The sequence below is a fragment of the Pleurodeles waltl genome, chromosome 11 (assembly GCF_031143425.1).
Source record: "Pleurodeles waltl isolate 20211129_DDA chromosome 11, aPleWal1.hap1.20221129, whole genome shotgun sequence".
Lineage (NCBI taxonomy): Eukaryota > Metazoa > Chordata > Amphibia > Caudata > Salamandridae > Pleurodeles > Pleurodeles waltl.
In genome coordinates this window covers 350054103-350067793 of record NC_090450.1, presented here as the reverse complement: position 1 = coordinate 350067793, position 13691 = coordinate 350054103, and the positions used below count along the sequence as shown (strand labels likewise).

The following is a 13691-nucleotide window of genomic DNA, read 5'->3' as shown; positions in this document are numbered from 1 at the left end:
CGTGGCCAATGTGAATAAAACCAAGGTGGGGGTCTTCTGGGAGAGTACAAATAAATCAAAGCAGAACTGGAGGTTGGCCACCAAATGATAGCGCACACACCAACATATAACTATCTGAAAGATTGACCCAGCACATAATCACAGAAAACCTCCTGATCATCCTCACTATACCATCCGCACCCCCTGTACATGAATCGAGGCCGCTCCTTTCATAATTGTTTGAGAAGTCTGTACATGACTGATGGCTTTCTTGTGTTCTCCTTTCTTTAATCAGTGATTTACACAGTTATATAATGATAACGAAATTTATTTAAAATGATTTTAAAACGAAAAAAAACTATCTGAGATTTTGGCTAGCGGAAACCTAAACTTCATTTAAAGCATATCACGAAAAATACAAGTCAAACTCTTGCCCTGTGCAGTTTAAACACAAACATAAGCAGTTCCACAGCTGAAGTCATTTTAGGAGTTATAAAATTGAAGCTTCTAGCAAAGATTTCCTATGGTCATCAAGCTTATCGATCAAAGCTTACATCAGTGTGAGACAAAATTGCATGGTATTGCATATTGACAGATTCATCACTAAACATAGTATACCTGTTGATTCCAGATACCCCTGGAGAGTGGACTGCTAAGGAAAAAATTAAACTGCAAATCATCATTTATCAAATATCACTATTTAGTCTCACACTCAAAAACTGATACACTTAAGACAGCCTTACAATATAAGCAGAGCCTGAATAAATCTACTTTTGCGCACAAGATTCATGGTCCTGCTAATTAATAATCACAGAGACAACTGGAGGAATGCACCCACTGCTAATATGCACTGCAGGTTCTGCAGCTATAGCAGATAATCCATTCCATGTCTACTTTGCTGCTGTCCTGAATTTTTAACTGCACATCACACTTCACTTAAACCAATGCTTTTGAAACATGGAATCCAGAGCTTAATGTTTGAAAAAATAAGTGCGCGCCCTGGTCAGGAGGCAACTGCAGCTTGTACCAGCCCATTTCCCTTGTCAGCGCCGCCTTTGACAGAACCAACACAAATACTAACCATGAAACCCTACAAGTGTGACTATTAAGAATATTCCAGGCCCCCAGAGCTGTAGGAATGGCTTGTAAGGCATGTAATAGATATTTTAAGGTATGTCGAATTAATAACCAACTGTTGTTGCGCTTGTCTCTATATTAGACAAACAGCGCCACAGAGTGGCAGACTGTCATAAGTACCAGTGGTGACAAAGTGCCAGTGTCAAGCACCATAAGGCAACGGTTCAAATTAAGCACCAATGCATTCACAACTTCTAAGAAGGCCCTAGATTTTTACCTTAATACTAGCAACCAAATGGAACTAGCTTGGTTCAGCAAATAGATAAGTATAATATTTAATAGTATTAACATTTTGAAAAACCCTTGCTGGCTCCTCCAACTTGTAAGGTAGAAAAATGTCCGCATGAAGCAGACACAACTTTGACGGAGTTATCTTAAATTCTTTGAAAGATAAGGAATCATAGTATAAGAATTCAAAGCCATTAAACAATGGCTACCGGAAGACAATAACACTAATTAAAACTCACATTATTTTTGATGATTGTAAAAGTTTAATTGTCTGTTTTTTTTCCACTGAATTACTTTTATTCGAGTTTTAAAAAATGTACATAATTCTACACTGTATCATTCCTTTTTAGCTTTGTGTTTATGTACTGTGACAATTTGTAGTAAATAAAACAATAACATTCACATTCAAAATGAAAATCATCAACCATTATGTTTCTTGAGGACTCACTGACACATTGTGTTAACAAAGTGTTTCCTTTCAGCGGTATGAATAATGTGGGGTCCATGTTCTACTGAAATACATTTACAAAAATCAGACAACCAAAGACACCTGCAAATTAATTTATTAATTGTATCTGGTAAAAATGCAAACCAACTGTGTGGAACACAAAAAGGAGCAATAGCAGCAGCAAATGACCGGTTTTCTGTCACTTCTCCCCTTTATCTTTCCGCTGAGTTTATGTCAAATGATATAAAATGCTTTCCCAATCACTGTTTACTCTGCTTAACTAGAACCCAGATGTCATATAGGTAATCTGTCCACCGTTCTGCACTGCTCATCCTCGATTATTCTTGACGCCTTCTTTCCTTGGAGTACCTTGTTGTCTGTAGAAATGATGGATTGTCACTGGACAAGCATGAGCAGAGCGAATACTAAAGCAAGCCAGTTTTAGACTGCTACTACGTATTTGGAAGCACGACTGCAGAATGATCAAATATGGCCACATTGCCAGAGGATTCGGTAGCAAAATGTTACTTCATCTGGGATGACACACATTCTACCAATAGCCCTGTAGTTAAGCTACGCTAGACAGTATAATTAAGTGTTTATCTATGTAAGAAAACTTATGATAGTGACTCTTAGTAAGCAGATGCACAAGCTGGGTAGGCACAAGCTAAGGGTGGCTCATGAGTTTCTCAAAAACATCGAGTCTGCAGTTGCTGCTAGCCAGCAGATCACAATATCACTGGAATTCATTGCCAGGAAGTGCGAAGGCAAGGAAACGGTATGTCATGACTCCAAATCGCTTCTTTATTCATGAAGAAAAAGTACTTAGAGTGGTGGCTGTAGTTTTCAAGACTATGAGAGAATTCCAGGAATGTGGATGGTCATCTCAAACCACCCAAAAGGGCATTCATTTTTTAAAACCACAACTTTTTGTTCACTAAAATTAAACGAACAACTTATCCTTGTATTGGGAGTCATGTGAGAGTGCAAAAAGCGTTAACTGGATAAGGGCTTTTGAATGAGGATCCTGAGCACGTGGTCTAGAGAAGAATAACAAAAAAAAAAGAAGTCTATCATAGCCTGCTCGTTGGTTCGCTTAAGGAAAATACGAATTGACACGTTACCGGACTGCCCAACAGTACAGTTCGCTTAGGGAAAATGCATGTTGAAACCTTAGGCATTACCCATATGGCCCAAGAGCATTAGCTCCCTTCCTCTCTACAGGCTGTGAAATGATCTCCGTTTACTAAGAAATGTACAATGCTCTTCATTTTCCCAATCTGTAATTTGAGGTAACATCAAAAACTACTTTTCAAACACCCAGCCCAGTGCTAACAATGTTTTAAAATCTTGTTTATCAGTAACAAATTAGCAACTACAATAATCAGAATTCACTGGAACAAATTATTAAAATACAAAATGTTACAACCTCTGCTTCAATCAATACATGCCTGCAAGTCATGACGTCCTCTCAATGCATATGCTTTTCACTGGTTGGTATTGTGCATCCAGCATTCCACTGTACCTGGAAACTGAGGTTGATCACAAAGTAATGAGAGACAGTTTGCAAAAGTAGCCGGCAAGATCTTTTTTCCTAGGATACCTTTCTCCCACAATCTCAATTATGCAAGAGTATTGTAGCTGCTAAGCAGATAAGACCACATGTTTATGGCTTGAAAAGGCATTTCCAAATGTCAATCTGACAGGTCAACCGTAAAACTACAGAAACATCTGGCCAAATGGTTATTTTCGCATTCAAAACAATTGCCAGGAGGTGCCCCGACGAGGTATTTATATTGCTTAGGAAGAACCCTGCAAACAGGAAATTTAATTGCCTTCAGGACACTAGCTTTCCAAAGGAGGGGAAAAGTTCTAAAGATCATCTCAATTCAGAGGGTCTATAAGTCACATCACTTCGGCCGCAGCTGCCAGCAGAGGAGCTTCACCCGGACTTTCTCCAAATATTTCTGCTTTAGGACATGGCTCAGCACTCTTCGTCCTCACTCAGAAGAAACTTCAGCAACTCCTGTTCTAGAGCATCTGTTGATCTTTCCAACTTAGAATCTGCAGGACTGGCGTTCTGATTCAGCTCACCATATGCTGTGTGAGCAGTCAAGTCATCCATCTGTCCACTTTCTAAACAAGAGAAGAAAAAAATAGACTGCGGACATTAGTGGAAATGTATGTTTCACCTGAACTCAACGTCCAATTACCCATAAAACACAAATTCTGAGACAATTCTATTACCCAAGGTTGTGTTTTTAAACTCAGATATAACATTGAGAATAATGGGGTCCACCATTTTGTATATGGCATCACAACTGCATAAAACTGTCCAAAGTCCACGGTGGTACCAAGATTAAAGTTATATATATATATATATATATATATATATATATATATATATTGGACAAAAAGAAAAAAGGGAGCACACTGCCTCACACTCAAGCAAAAGGTTAGCCCCAATGCATCATGGTAAATGCAGTCACTTCGTTTTGTGCTGAAAATGTAATCAAAAGTCTTTCACCTAAGTAGGTGCAGCAAGTGCTGTGTATCTCTGGACACGTGTTTCTAGGTTTAGCCCGTCATCAGCAGAGAGCAGCCAAGTCTGTGGGGTTGCTTGAAATGCCGCCAAAAGTCTTCTCGGGTTTATGTACCACTCACTGGCGCACAGGTGCCTCTCCAGAGCTCGTCAGCTCGTTAGCTCAAGGGAGCAGTCATTGGACAAAAAGAAAAAAGGGAGCACACTGCCTCACACTCAAGCAAAAGGTTAGCCCCAATGCATCATGGTAAATGCAGTCACTTCGTTTTGTGCTGAAAATGTAATCAAAAGTCTTTCACCTAAGTAGGTGCAGCAAGTGCTGTGTATCTCTGGACACGTGTTTCTAGGTTTAGCCCGTCATCAGCAGAGAGCAGCCAAGTCTGTGGGGTTGCTTGAAATGCCGCCAAAAGTCTTCTCGGGTTTATGTACCACTCACTGGCGCACAGGTGCCTCTCCAGAGCTCGTCAGCTCGTTAGCTCAAGGGAGCAGTCATTGGACAAAAAGAAAAAAGGGAGCACACTGCCTCACACTCAAGCAAAAGGTTAGCCCCAATGCATCATGGTAAATGCAGTCACTTCGTTTTGTGCTGAAAATGTAATCAAAAGTCTTTCACCTAAGTAGGTGCAGCAAGTGCTGTGTATCTCTGGACACGTGTTTCTAGGTTTAGCCCGTCATCAGCAGAGAGCAGCCAAGTCTGTGGGGTTGCTTGAAATGCCGCCAAAAGTCTTCTCGGGTTTATGTACCACTCACTGGCGCACAGGTGCCTCTCCAGAGCTCGTCAGCTCGTTAGCTCAAGGGAGCAGTCATTGGACAAAAAGAAAAAAGGGAGCACACTGCCTCACACTCAAGCAAAAGGTTAGCCCCAATGCATCATGGTAAATGCAGTCACTTCGTTTTGTGCTGAAAATGTAATCAAAAGTCTTTCACCTAAGTAGGTGCAGCAAGTGCTGTGTATCTCTGGACACGTGTTTCTAGGTTTAGCCCGTCATCAGCAGAGAGCAGCCAAGTCTGTGGGGTTGCTTGAAATGCCGCCAAAAGTCTTCTCGGGTTTATGTACCACTCACTGGCGCACAGGTGCCTCTCCAGAGCTCGTCAGCTCAAGGGAGCAGTCATTGGACAAAAAGAAAAAAGGGAGCACACTGCCTCACACTCAAGCAAAAGGTTAGCCCCAATGCATCATGGTAAATGCAGTCACTTCGTTTTGTGCTGAAAATGTAATCAAAAGTCTTTCACCTAAGTAGGTGCAGCAAGTGCTGTGTATCTCTGGACACGTGTTTCTAGGTTTAGCCCGTCATCAGCAGAGAGCAGCCAAGTCTGTGGGGTTGCTTGAAATGCCGCCAAAAGTCTTCTCGGGTTTATGTACCACTCACTGGCGCACAGGTGCCTCTCCAGAGCTCGTCAGCTCGTTAGCTCAAGGGAGCAGTCATTGGACAAAAAGAAAAAAGGGAGCACACTGCCTCACACTCAAGCAAAAGGTTAGCCCCAATGCATCATGGTAAATGCAGTCACTTCGTTTTGTGCTGAAAATGTAATCAAAAGTCTTTCACCTAAGTAGGTGCAGCAAGTGCTGTGTATCTCTGGACACGTGTTTCTAGGTTTAGCCCGTCATCAGCAGAGAGCAGCCAAGTCTGTGGGGTTGCTTGAAATGCCGCCAAAAGTCTTCTCGGGTTTATGTACCACTCACTGGCGCACAGGTGCCTCTCCAGAGCTCGTCAGCTCGTTAGCTCAAGGGAGCAGTCATTGGACAAAAAGAAAAAAGGGAGCACACTGCCTCACACTCAAGCAAAAGGTTAGCCCCAATGCATCATGGTAAATGCAGTCACTTCGTTTTGTACTGAAAATGTAATCAAAAGTCTTTCACCTAAGTAGGTGCAGCAAGTGCTGTGTATCTCTGGACACGTGTTTCTAGGTTTAGCCCGTCATCAGCAGAGAGCAGCCAAGTCTGTGGGGTTGCTTGAAATGCCGCCAAAAGTCTTCTCGGGTTTATGTACCACTCACTGGCGCACAGGTGCCTCTCCAGAGCTCGTCAGCTCGTTAGCTCAAGGGAGCAGTCATTGGACAAAAAGAAAAAAGGGAGCACACTGCCTCACACTCAAGCAAAAGGTTAGCCCCAATGCATCATGGTAAATGCAGTCACTTCGTTTTGTGCTGAAAATGTAATCAAAAGTCTTTCACCTAAGTAGGTGCAGCAAGTGCTGTGTATCTCTGGACACGTGTTTCTAGGTTTAGCCCGTCATCCGCAGAGAGCAGCCAAGTCTGTGGGGTTGCTTGAAATGCCGCCAAAAGTTTTCTCGGGTTTATGTACCACTCACTGGCGCACAGGTGCCTCTCCAGAGCTCGTCAGCTCGTCAGCTCGTTAGCTCAAGGGAGCAGTCATTGGACAAAAAGAAAAAAAGGGAGCACACTGCCTCACACTCAAGCAAAAGGTTAGCCCCAATGCATCATGGTAAATGCAGTCACTTCGTTTTGTGCTGAAAATGTAATCAAAAGTCTTTCACCTAAGTAGGTGCAGCAAGTGCTGTGTATCTCTGGACACGTGTTTCTAGGTTTAGCCTGTCATCAGCAGAGAGCAGCCAAGTCTGTGGGGTTGCTTGAAATGCCGCCAAAAGTCTTCTCGGGTTTATGTACCACTCACTGGCGCACAGGTGCCTCTCCAGAGCTCGTCAGCTCGTTAGCTCAAGGGAGCAGTCATTGGACAAAAAGAAAAAAGGGAGCACACTGCCTCACACTCAAGCAAAAGGTTAGCCCCAATGCATCATGGTAAATGCAGTCACTTCGTTTTGTGCTGAAAATGTAATCAAAAGTCTTTCACCTAAGTAGGTGCAGCAAGTGCTGTGTATCTCTGGACACGTGTTTCTAGGTTTAGCCCGTCATCAGCAGAGAGCAGCCAAGTCTGTGGGGTTGCTTGAAATGCCGCCAAAAGTCTTCTCGGGTTTATGTACCACTCACTGGCGCACAGGTGCCTCTCCAGAGCTCGTCAGCTCGTTAGCTCAAGGGAGCAGTCATTGGACAAAAAGAAAAAAGGGAGCACACTGCCTCACACTCAAGCAAAAGGTTAGCCCCAATGCATCATGGTAAATGCAGTCACTTCGTTTTGTGCTGAAAATGTAATCAAAAGTCTTTCACCTAAGTAGGTGCAGCAAGTGCTGTGTATCTCTGGACACGTGTTTCTAGGTTTAGCCCGTCATCAGCAGAGAGCAGCCAAGTCTGTGGGGTTGCTTGAAATGCCGCCAAAAGTCTTCTCGGGTTTATGTACCACTCACTGGCGCACAGGTGCCTCTCCAGAGCTCGTCAGCTCGTTAGCTCAAGGGAGCAGTCATTGGACAAAAAGAAAAAAGGGAGCACACTGCCTCACACTCAAGCAAAAGGTTAGCCCCAATGCATCATGGTAAATGCAGTCACTTAGTTTTGTGCTGAAAATGTAATCAAAAGTCTTTCACCTAAGTAGGTGCAGCAAGTGCTGTGTATCTCTGGACACGTGTTTCTAGGTTTAGCCCGTCATCAGCAGAGAGCAGCCAAGTCTGTGGGGTTGCTTGAAATGCCGCCAAAAGTCTTCTCGGGTTTATGTACCACTCACTGGCGCACAGGTGCCTCTCCAGAGCTCGTCAGCTCGTTAGCTCAAGGGAGCAGTCATTGGACAAAAAGAAAAAAGGGAGCACACTGCCTCACACTCAAGCAAAAGGTTAGCCCCAATGCATCATGGTAAATGCAGTCACTTCGTTTTGTGCTGAAAATGTAATCAAAAGTCTTTCACCTAAGTAGGTGCAGCAAGTGCTGTGTATCTCTGGACACGTGTTTCTAGGTTTAGCCCGTTATCAGCAGAGAGCAGCCAAGTCTGTGGGGTTGCTTGAAATGCCTCCAAAAGTCTTCTCGGGTTTATGTACCACTCACTGGCGCACAGGTGCCTCTCCAGACCTCGTCAGCTCAAGGGAGCAGTCATTGGACAAAAAGAAAAAAGGGAGCACACTGCCTCACACTCAAGCAAAAGGTTAGCCCCAATGCATCATGGTAAATGCAGTCACTTCGTTTTGTGCTGAAAATGTAATCAAAAGTCTTTCACCTAAGTAGGTGCAGCAAGTGCTGTGTATCTCTGGACACGTGTTTCTAGGTTTAGCCCGTCATCAGCAGAGAGCAGCCAAGTCTGTGGGGTTGCTTGAGATGCCGCCAAAAGTCTTCTCGGGTTTATGTACCACTCACTGGCGCACAGGTGCCTCTCCAGAGCTCGTCAGCTCGTTAGCTCAAGGGAGCAGTCATTGGACAAAAAGAAAAAAGGGAGCACACTGCCTCACACTCAAGCAAAAGGTTAGCCCCAATGCATCATGGTAAATGCAGTCACTTCGTTTTGTGCTGAAAATGTAATCAAAAGTCTTTCACCTAAGTAGGTGCAGCAAGTGCTGTGTATCTCTGGACACGTGTTTCTAGGTTTAGCCCGTCATCAGCAGAGAGCAGCCAAGTCTGTGGGGTTGCTTGAAATGCCGCCAAAAGTCTTCTCGGGTTTATGTACCACTCACTGGCGCACAGGTGCCTCTCCAGAGCTCGTTAGCTCAAGGGAGCAGTCATTGGACAAAAAGAAAAAAGGGAGCACACTGCCTCACACTCAAGCAAAAGGTTAGCCCCAATGCATCATGGTAAATGCAGTCACTTCGTTTTGTGCTGAAAATGTAATCAAAAGTCTTTCACCTAAGTAGGTGCAGCAAGTGCTGTGTATCTCTGGACACGTGTTTCTAGGTTTAGCCCGTCATCAGCAGAGAGCAGCCAAGTCTGTGGGGTTGCTTGAAATGCCGCCAAAAGTCTTCTCGGGTTTATGTACCACTCACTGGCGCACAGGTGCCTCTCCAGAGCTCGTCAGCTCGTTAGCTCAAGGGAGCAGTCATTGGACAAAAAGAAAAAAGGGAGCACACTGCCTCACACTCAAGCAAAAGGTTAGCCCCAATGCATCATGGTAAATGCAGTCACTTCGTTTTGTGCTGAAAATGTAATCAAAAGTCTTTCACCTAAGTAGGTGCAGCAAGTGCTGTGTATCTCTGGACACGTGTTTCTAGGTTTAGCCCGTCATCAGCAGAGAGCAGCCAAGTCTGTGGGGTTGCTTGAAATGCCGCCAAAAGTCTTCTCGGGTTTATGTACCACTCACTGGCGCACAGGTGCCTCTCCAGAGCTCGTCAGCTCGTTAGCTCAAGGGAGCAGTCATTGGACAAAAAGAAAAAAGGGAGCACACTGCCTCACACTCAAGCAAAAGGTTAGCCCCAATGCATCATGGTAAATGCAGTCACTTCGTTTTGTGCTGAAAATGTAATCAAAAGTCTTTCACCTAAGTAGGTGCAGCAAGTGCTGTGTATCTCTGGACACGTGTTTCTAGGTTTAGCCTGTCATCAGCAGAGAGCAGCCAAGTCTGTGGGGTTGCTTGAAATGCCGCCAAAAGTCTTCTCGGGTTTATGTACCACTCACTGGCGCACAGGTGCCTCTCCAGAGCTCGTCAGCTCGTTAGCTCAAGGGAGCAGTCATTGGACAAAAAGAAAAAAGGGAGCACACTGCCTCACACTCAAGCAAAAGGTTAGCCCCAATGCATCATGGTAAATGCAGTCACTTCGTTTTGTGCTGAAAATGTAATCAAAAGTCTTTCACCTAAGTAGGTGCAGCAAGTGCTGTGTATCTCTGGACACGTGTTTCTAGGTTTAGCCCGTCATCAGCAGAGAGCAGCCAAGTCTGTGGGGTTGCTTGAAATGCCGCCAAAAGTCTTCTCGGGTTTATGTACCACTCACTGGCGCACAGGTGCCTCTCCAGAGCTCGTTAGCTCAAGGGAGCAGTCATTGGACAAAAAGAAAAAAGGGAGCACACTGCCTCACACTCAAGCAAAAGGTTAGCCCCAATGCATCATGGTAAATGCAGTCACTTCGTTTTGTGCTGAAAATGTAATCAAAAGTCTTTCACCTAAGTAGGTGCAGCAAGTGCTGTGTATCTCTGGACACGTGTTTCTAGGTTTAGCCCGTCATCAGCAGAGAGCAGCCAAGTCTGTGGGGTTGCTTGAAATGCCGCCAAAAGTCTTCTCGGGTTTATGTACCACTCACTGGCGCACAGGTGCCTCTCCAGAGCTCGTCAGCTCGTTAGCTCAAGGGAGCAGTCATTGGACAAAAAGAAAAAAGGGAGCACACTGCCTCACACTCAAGCAAAAGGTTAGCCCCAATGCATCATGGTAAATGCAGTCACTTCGTTTTGTGCTGAAAATGTAATCAAAAGTCTTTCACCTAAGTAGGTGCAGCAAGTGCTGTGTATCTCTGGACACGTGTTTCTAGGTTTAGCCCGTCATCAGCAGAGAGCAGCCAAGTCTGTGGGGTTGCTTGAAATGCCGCCAAAAGTCTTCTCGGGTTTATGTACCACTCACTGGCGCACAGGTGCCTCTCCAGAGCTCGTCAGCTCGTTAGCTCAAGGGAGCAGTCATTGGACAAAAAGAAAAAAGGGAGCACACTGCCTCACACTCAAGCAAAAGGTTAGCCCCAATGCATCATGGTAAATGCAGTCACTTCGTTTTGTGCTGAAAATGTAATCAAAAGTCTTTCACCTAAGTAGGTGCAGCAAGTGCTGTGTATCTCTGGACACGTGTTTCTAGGTTTAGCCCGTCATCAGCAGAGAGCAGCCAAGTCTGTGGGGTTGCTTGAAATGCCGCCAAAAGTCTTCTCGGGTTTATGTACCACTCACTGGCGCACAGGTGCCTCTCCAGAGCTCGTCAGCTCGTTAGCTCAAGGGAGCAGTCATTGGACAAAAAGAAAAAAGGGAGCACACTGCCTCACACTCAAGCAAAAGGTTAGCCCCAATGCATCATGGTAAATGCAGTCACTTCGTTTTGTGCTGAAAATGTAATCAAAAGTCTTTCACCTAAGTAGGTGCAGCAAGTGCTGTGTATCTCTGGACACGTGTTTCTAGGTTTAGCCCGTCATCAGCAGAGAGCAGCCAAGTCTGTGGGGTTGCTTGAAATGCCGCCAAAAGTCTTCTCGGGTTTATGTACCACTCACTGGCGCACAGGTGCCTCTCCAGAGCTCGTCAGCTCGTTAGCTCAAGGGAGCAGTCATTGGACAAAAAGAAAAAAGGGAGCACACTGCCTCACACTCAAGCAAAAGGTTAGCCCCAATGCATCATGGTAAATGCAGTCACTTCGTTTTGTGCTGAAAATGTAATCAAAAGTCTTTCACCTAAGTAGGTGCAGCAAGTGGTGTGTATCTCTGGACACGTGTTTCTAGGTTTAGCCTGTCATCAGCAGAGAGCAGCCAAGTCTGTGGGGTTGCTTGAAATGCCGCCAAAAGTCTTCTCGGGTTTATGTACCACTCACTGGCGCACAGGTGCCTCTCCAGAGCTCGTCAGCTCGTTAGCTCAAGGGAGCAGTCATTGGACAAAAAGAAAAAAGGGAGCACACTGCCTCACACTCAAGCAAAAGGTTAGCCCCAATGCATCATGGTAAATGCAGTCACTTCGTTTTGTGCTGAAAATGTAATCAAAAGTCTTTCACCTAAGTAGGTGCAGCAAGTGCTGTGTATCTCTGGACACGTGTTTCTAGGTTTAGCCCGTCATCAGCAGAGAGCAGCCAAGTCTGTGGGGTTGCTTGAAATGCCGCCAAAAGTCTTCTCGGGTTTATGTACCACTCACTGGCGCACAGGTGCCTCTCCAGAGCTCGTTAGCTCAAGGGAGCAGTCATTGGACAAAAAGAAAAAAGGGAGCACACTGCCTCACACTCAAGCAAAAGGTTAGCCCCAATGCATCATGGTAAATGCAGTCACTTCGTTTTGTGCTGAAAATGTAATCAAAAGTCTTTCACCTAAGTAGGTGCAGCAAGTGCTGTGTATCTCTGGACACGTGTTTCTAGGTTTAGCCCGTCATCAGCAGAGAGCAGCCAAGTCTGTGGGGTTGCTTGAAATGCCGCCAAAAGTCTTCTCGGGTTTATGTACCACTCACTGGCGCACAGGTGCCTCTCCAGAGCTCGTTAGCTCAAGGGAGCAGTCATTGGACAAAAAGAAAAAAGGGAGCACACTGCCTCACACTCAAGCAAAAGGTTAGCCCCAATGCATCATGGTAAATGCAGTCACTTCGTTTTGTGCTGAAAATGTAATCAAAAGTCTTTCACCTAAGTAGGTGCAGCAAGTGCTGTGTATCTCTGGACACGTGTTTCTAGGTTTAGCCCGTCATCAGCAGAGAGCAGCCAAGTCTGTGGGGTTGCTTGAAATGCCGCCAAAAGTCTTCTCGGGTTTATGTACCACTCACTGGCGCACAGGTGCCTCTCCAGAGCTCGTCAGCTCGTTAGCTCAAGGGAGCAGTCATTGGACAAAAAGAAAAAAGGGAGCACACTGCCTCACACTCAAGCAAAAGGTTAGCCCCAATGCATCATGGTAAATGCAGTCACTTCGTTTTGTGCTGAAAATGTAATCAAAAGTCTTTCACCTAAGTAGGTGCAGCAAGTGCTGTGTATCTCTGGACACGTGTTTCTAGGTTTAGCCCGTCATCAGCAGAGAGCAGCCAAGTCTGTGGGGTTGCTTGAAATGCCGCCAAAAGTCTTCTCGGGTTTATGTACCACTCACTGGCGCACAGGTGCCTCTCCAGAGCTCGTCAGCTCGTTAGCTCAAGGGAGCAGTCATTGGACAAAAAGAAAAAAGGGAGCACACTGCCTCACACTCAAGCAAAAGGTTAGCCCCAATGCATCATGGTAAATGCAGTCACTTCGTTTTGTGCTGAAAATGTAATCAAAAGTCTTTCACCTAAGTAGGTGCAGCAAGTGCTGTGTATCTCTGGACACGTGTTTCTAGGTTTAGCCCGTCATCAGCAGAGAGCAGCCAAGTCTGTGGGGTTGCTTGAAATGCCGCCAAAAGTCTTCTCGGGTTTATGTACCACTCACTGGCGCACAGGTGCCTCTCCAGAGCTCGTCAGCTCGTTAGCTCAAGGGAGCAGTCATTGGACAAAAAGAAAAAAGGGAGCACACTGCCTCACACTCAAGCAAAAGGTTAGCCCCAATGCATCATGGTAAATGCAGTCACTTAGTTTTGTGCTGAAAATGTAATCAAAAGTCTTTCACCTAAGTAGGTGCAGCAAGTGCTGTGTATCTCTGGACACGTGTTTCTAGGTTTAGCCCGTCATCAGCAGAGAGCAGCCAAGTCTGTGGGGTTGCTTGAAATGCCGCCAAAAGTCTTCTCGGGTTTATGTACCACTCACTGGCGCACAGGTGCCTCTCCAGAGCTCGTCAGCTCGTTAGCTCAAGGGAGCAGTCATTGGACAAAAAGAAAAAAGGGAGCACACTGCCTCACACTCAAGCAAAAGGTTAGCCCCAATGCATCATGGTAAATGCAGTCACTTCGTTTTGTGCTGAAAATGTAATCAAAA

General features: G+C 45.2%; 1 protein-coding gene across 10 annotated transcripts in view; it reads right to left on the bottom strand.

Moving 5' to 3' along the window:
- Positions 1-1592: 1592 nt before the first annotated feature.
- Positions 1593-13691, bottom strand: part of PASK (PAS domain containing serine/threonine kinase) — a 1088660-nt gene continuing 1076561 nt past the window's right edge. For 8 of the 10 annotated variants that reach the window (XM_069213650.1, XM_069213651.1, XM_069213652.1 and 5 more), the window contains one exon: positions 1607-3928. In XM_069213650.1, coding sequence (XP_069069751.1) covers positions 3777-3928 — 152 coding nt within the window. In that variant the 3' untranslated portion in view covers positions 1607-3776. Of the gene's footprint in view, positions 3929-13691 lie in introns of all 10 variants that reach the window. The other 2 variants (XM_069213654.1, XM_069213656.1) reach the window with 1 other exon arrangement.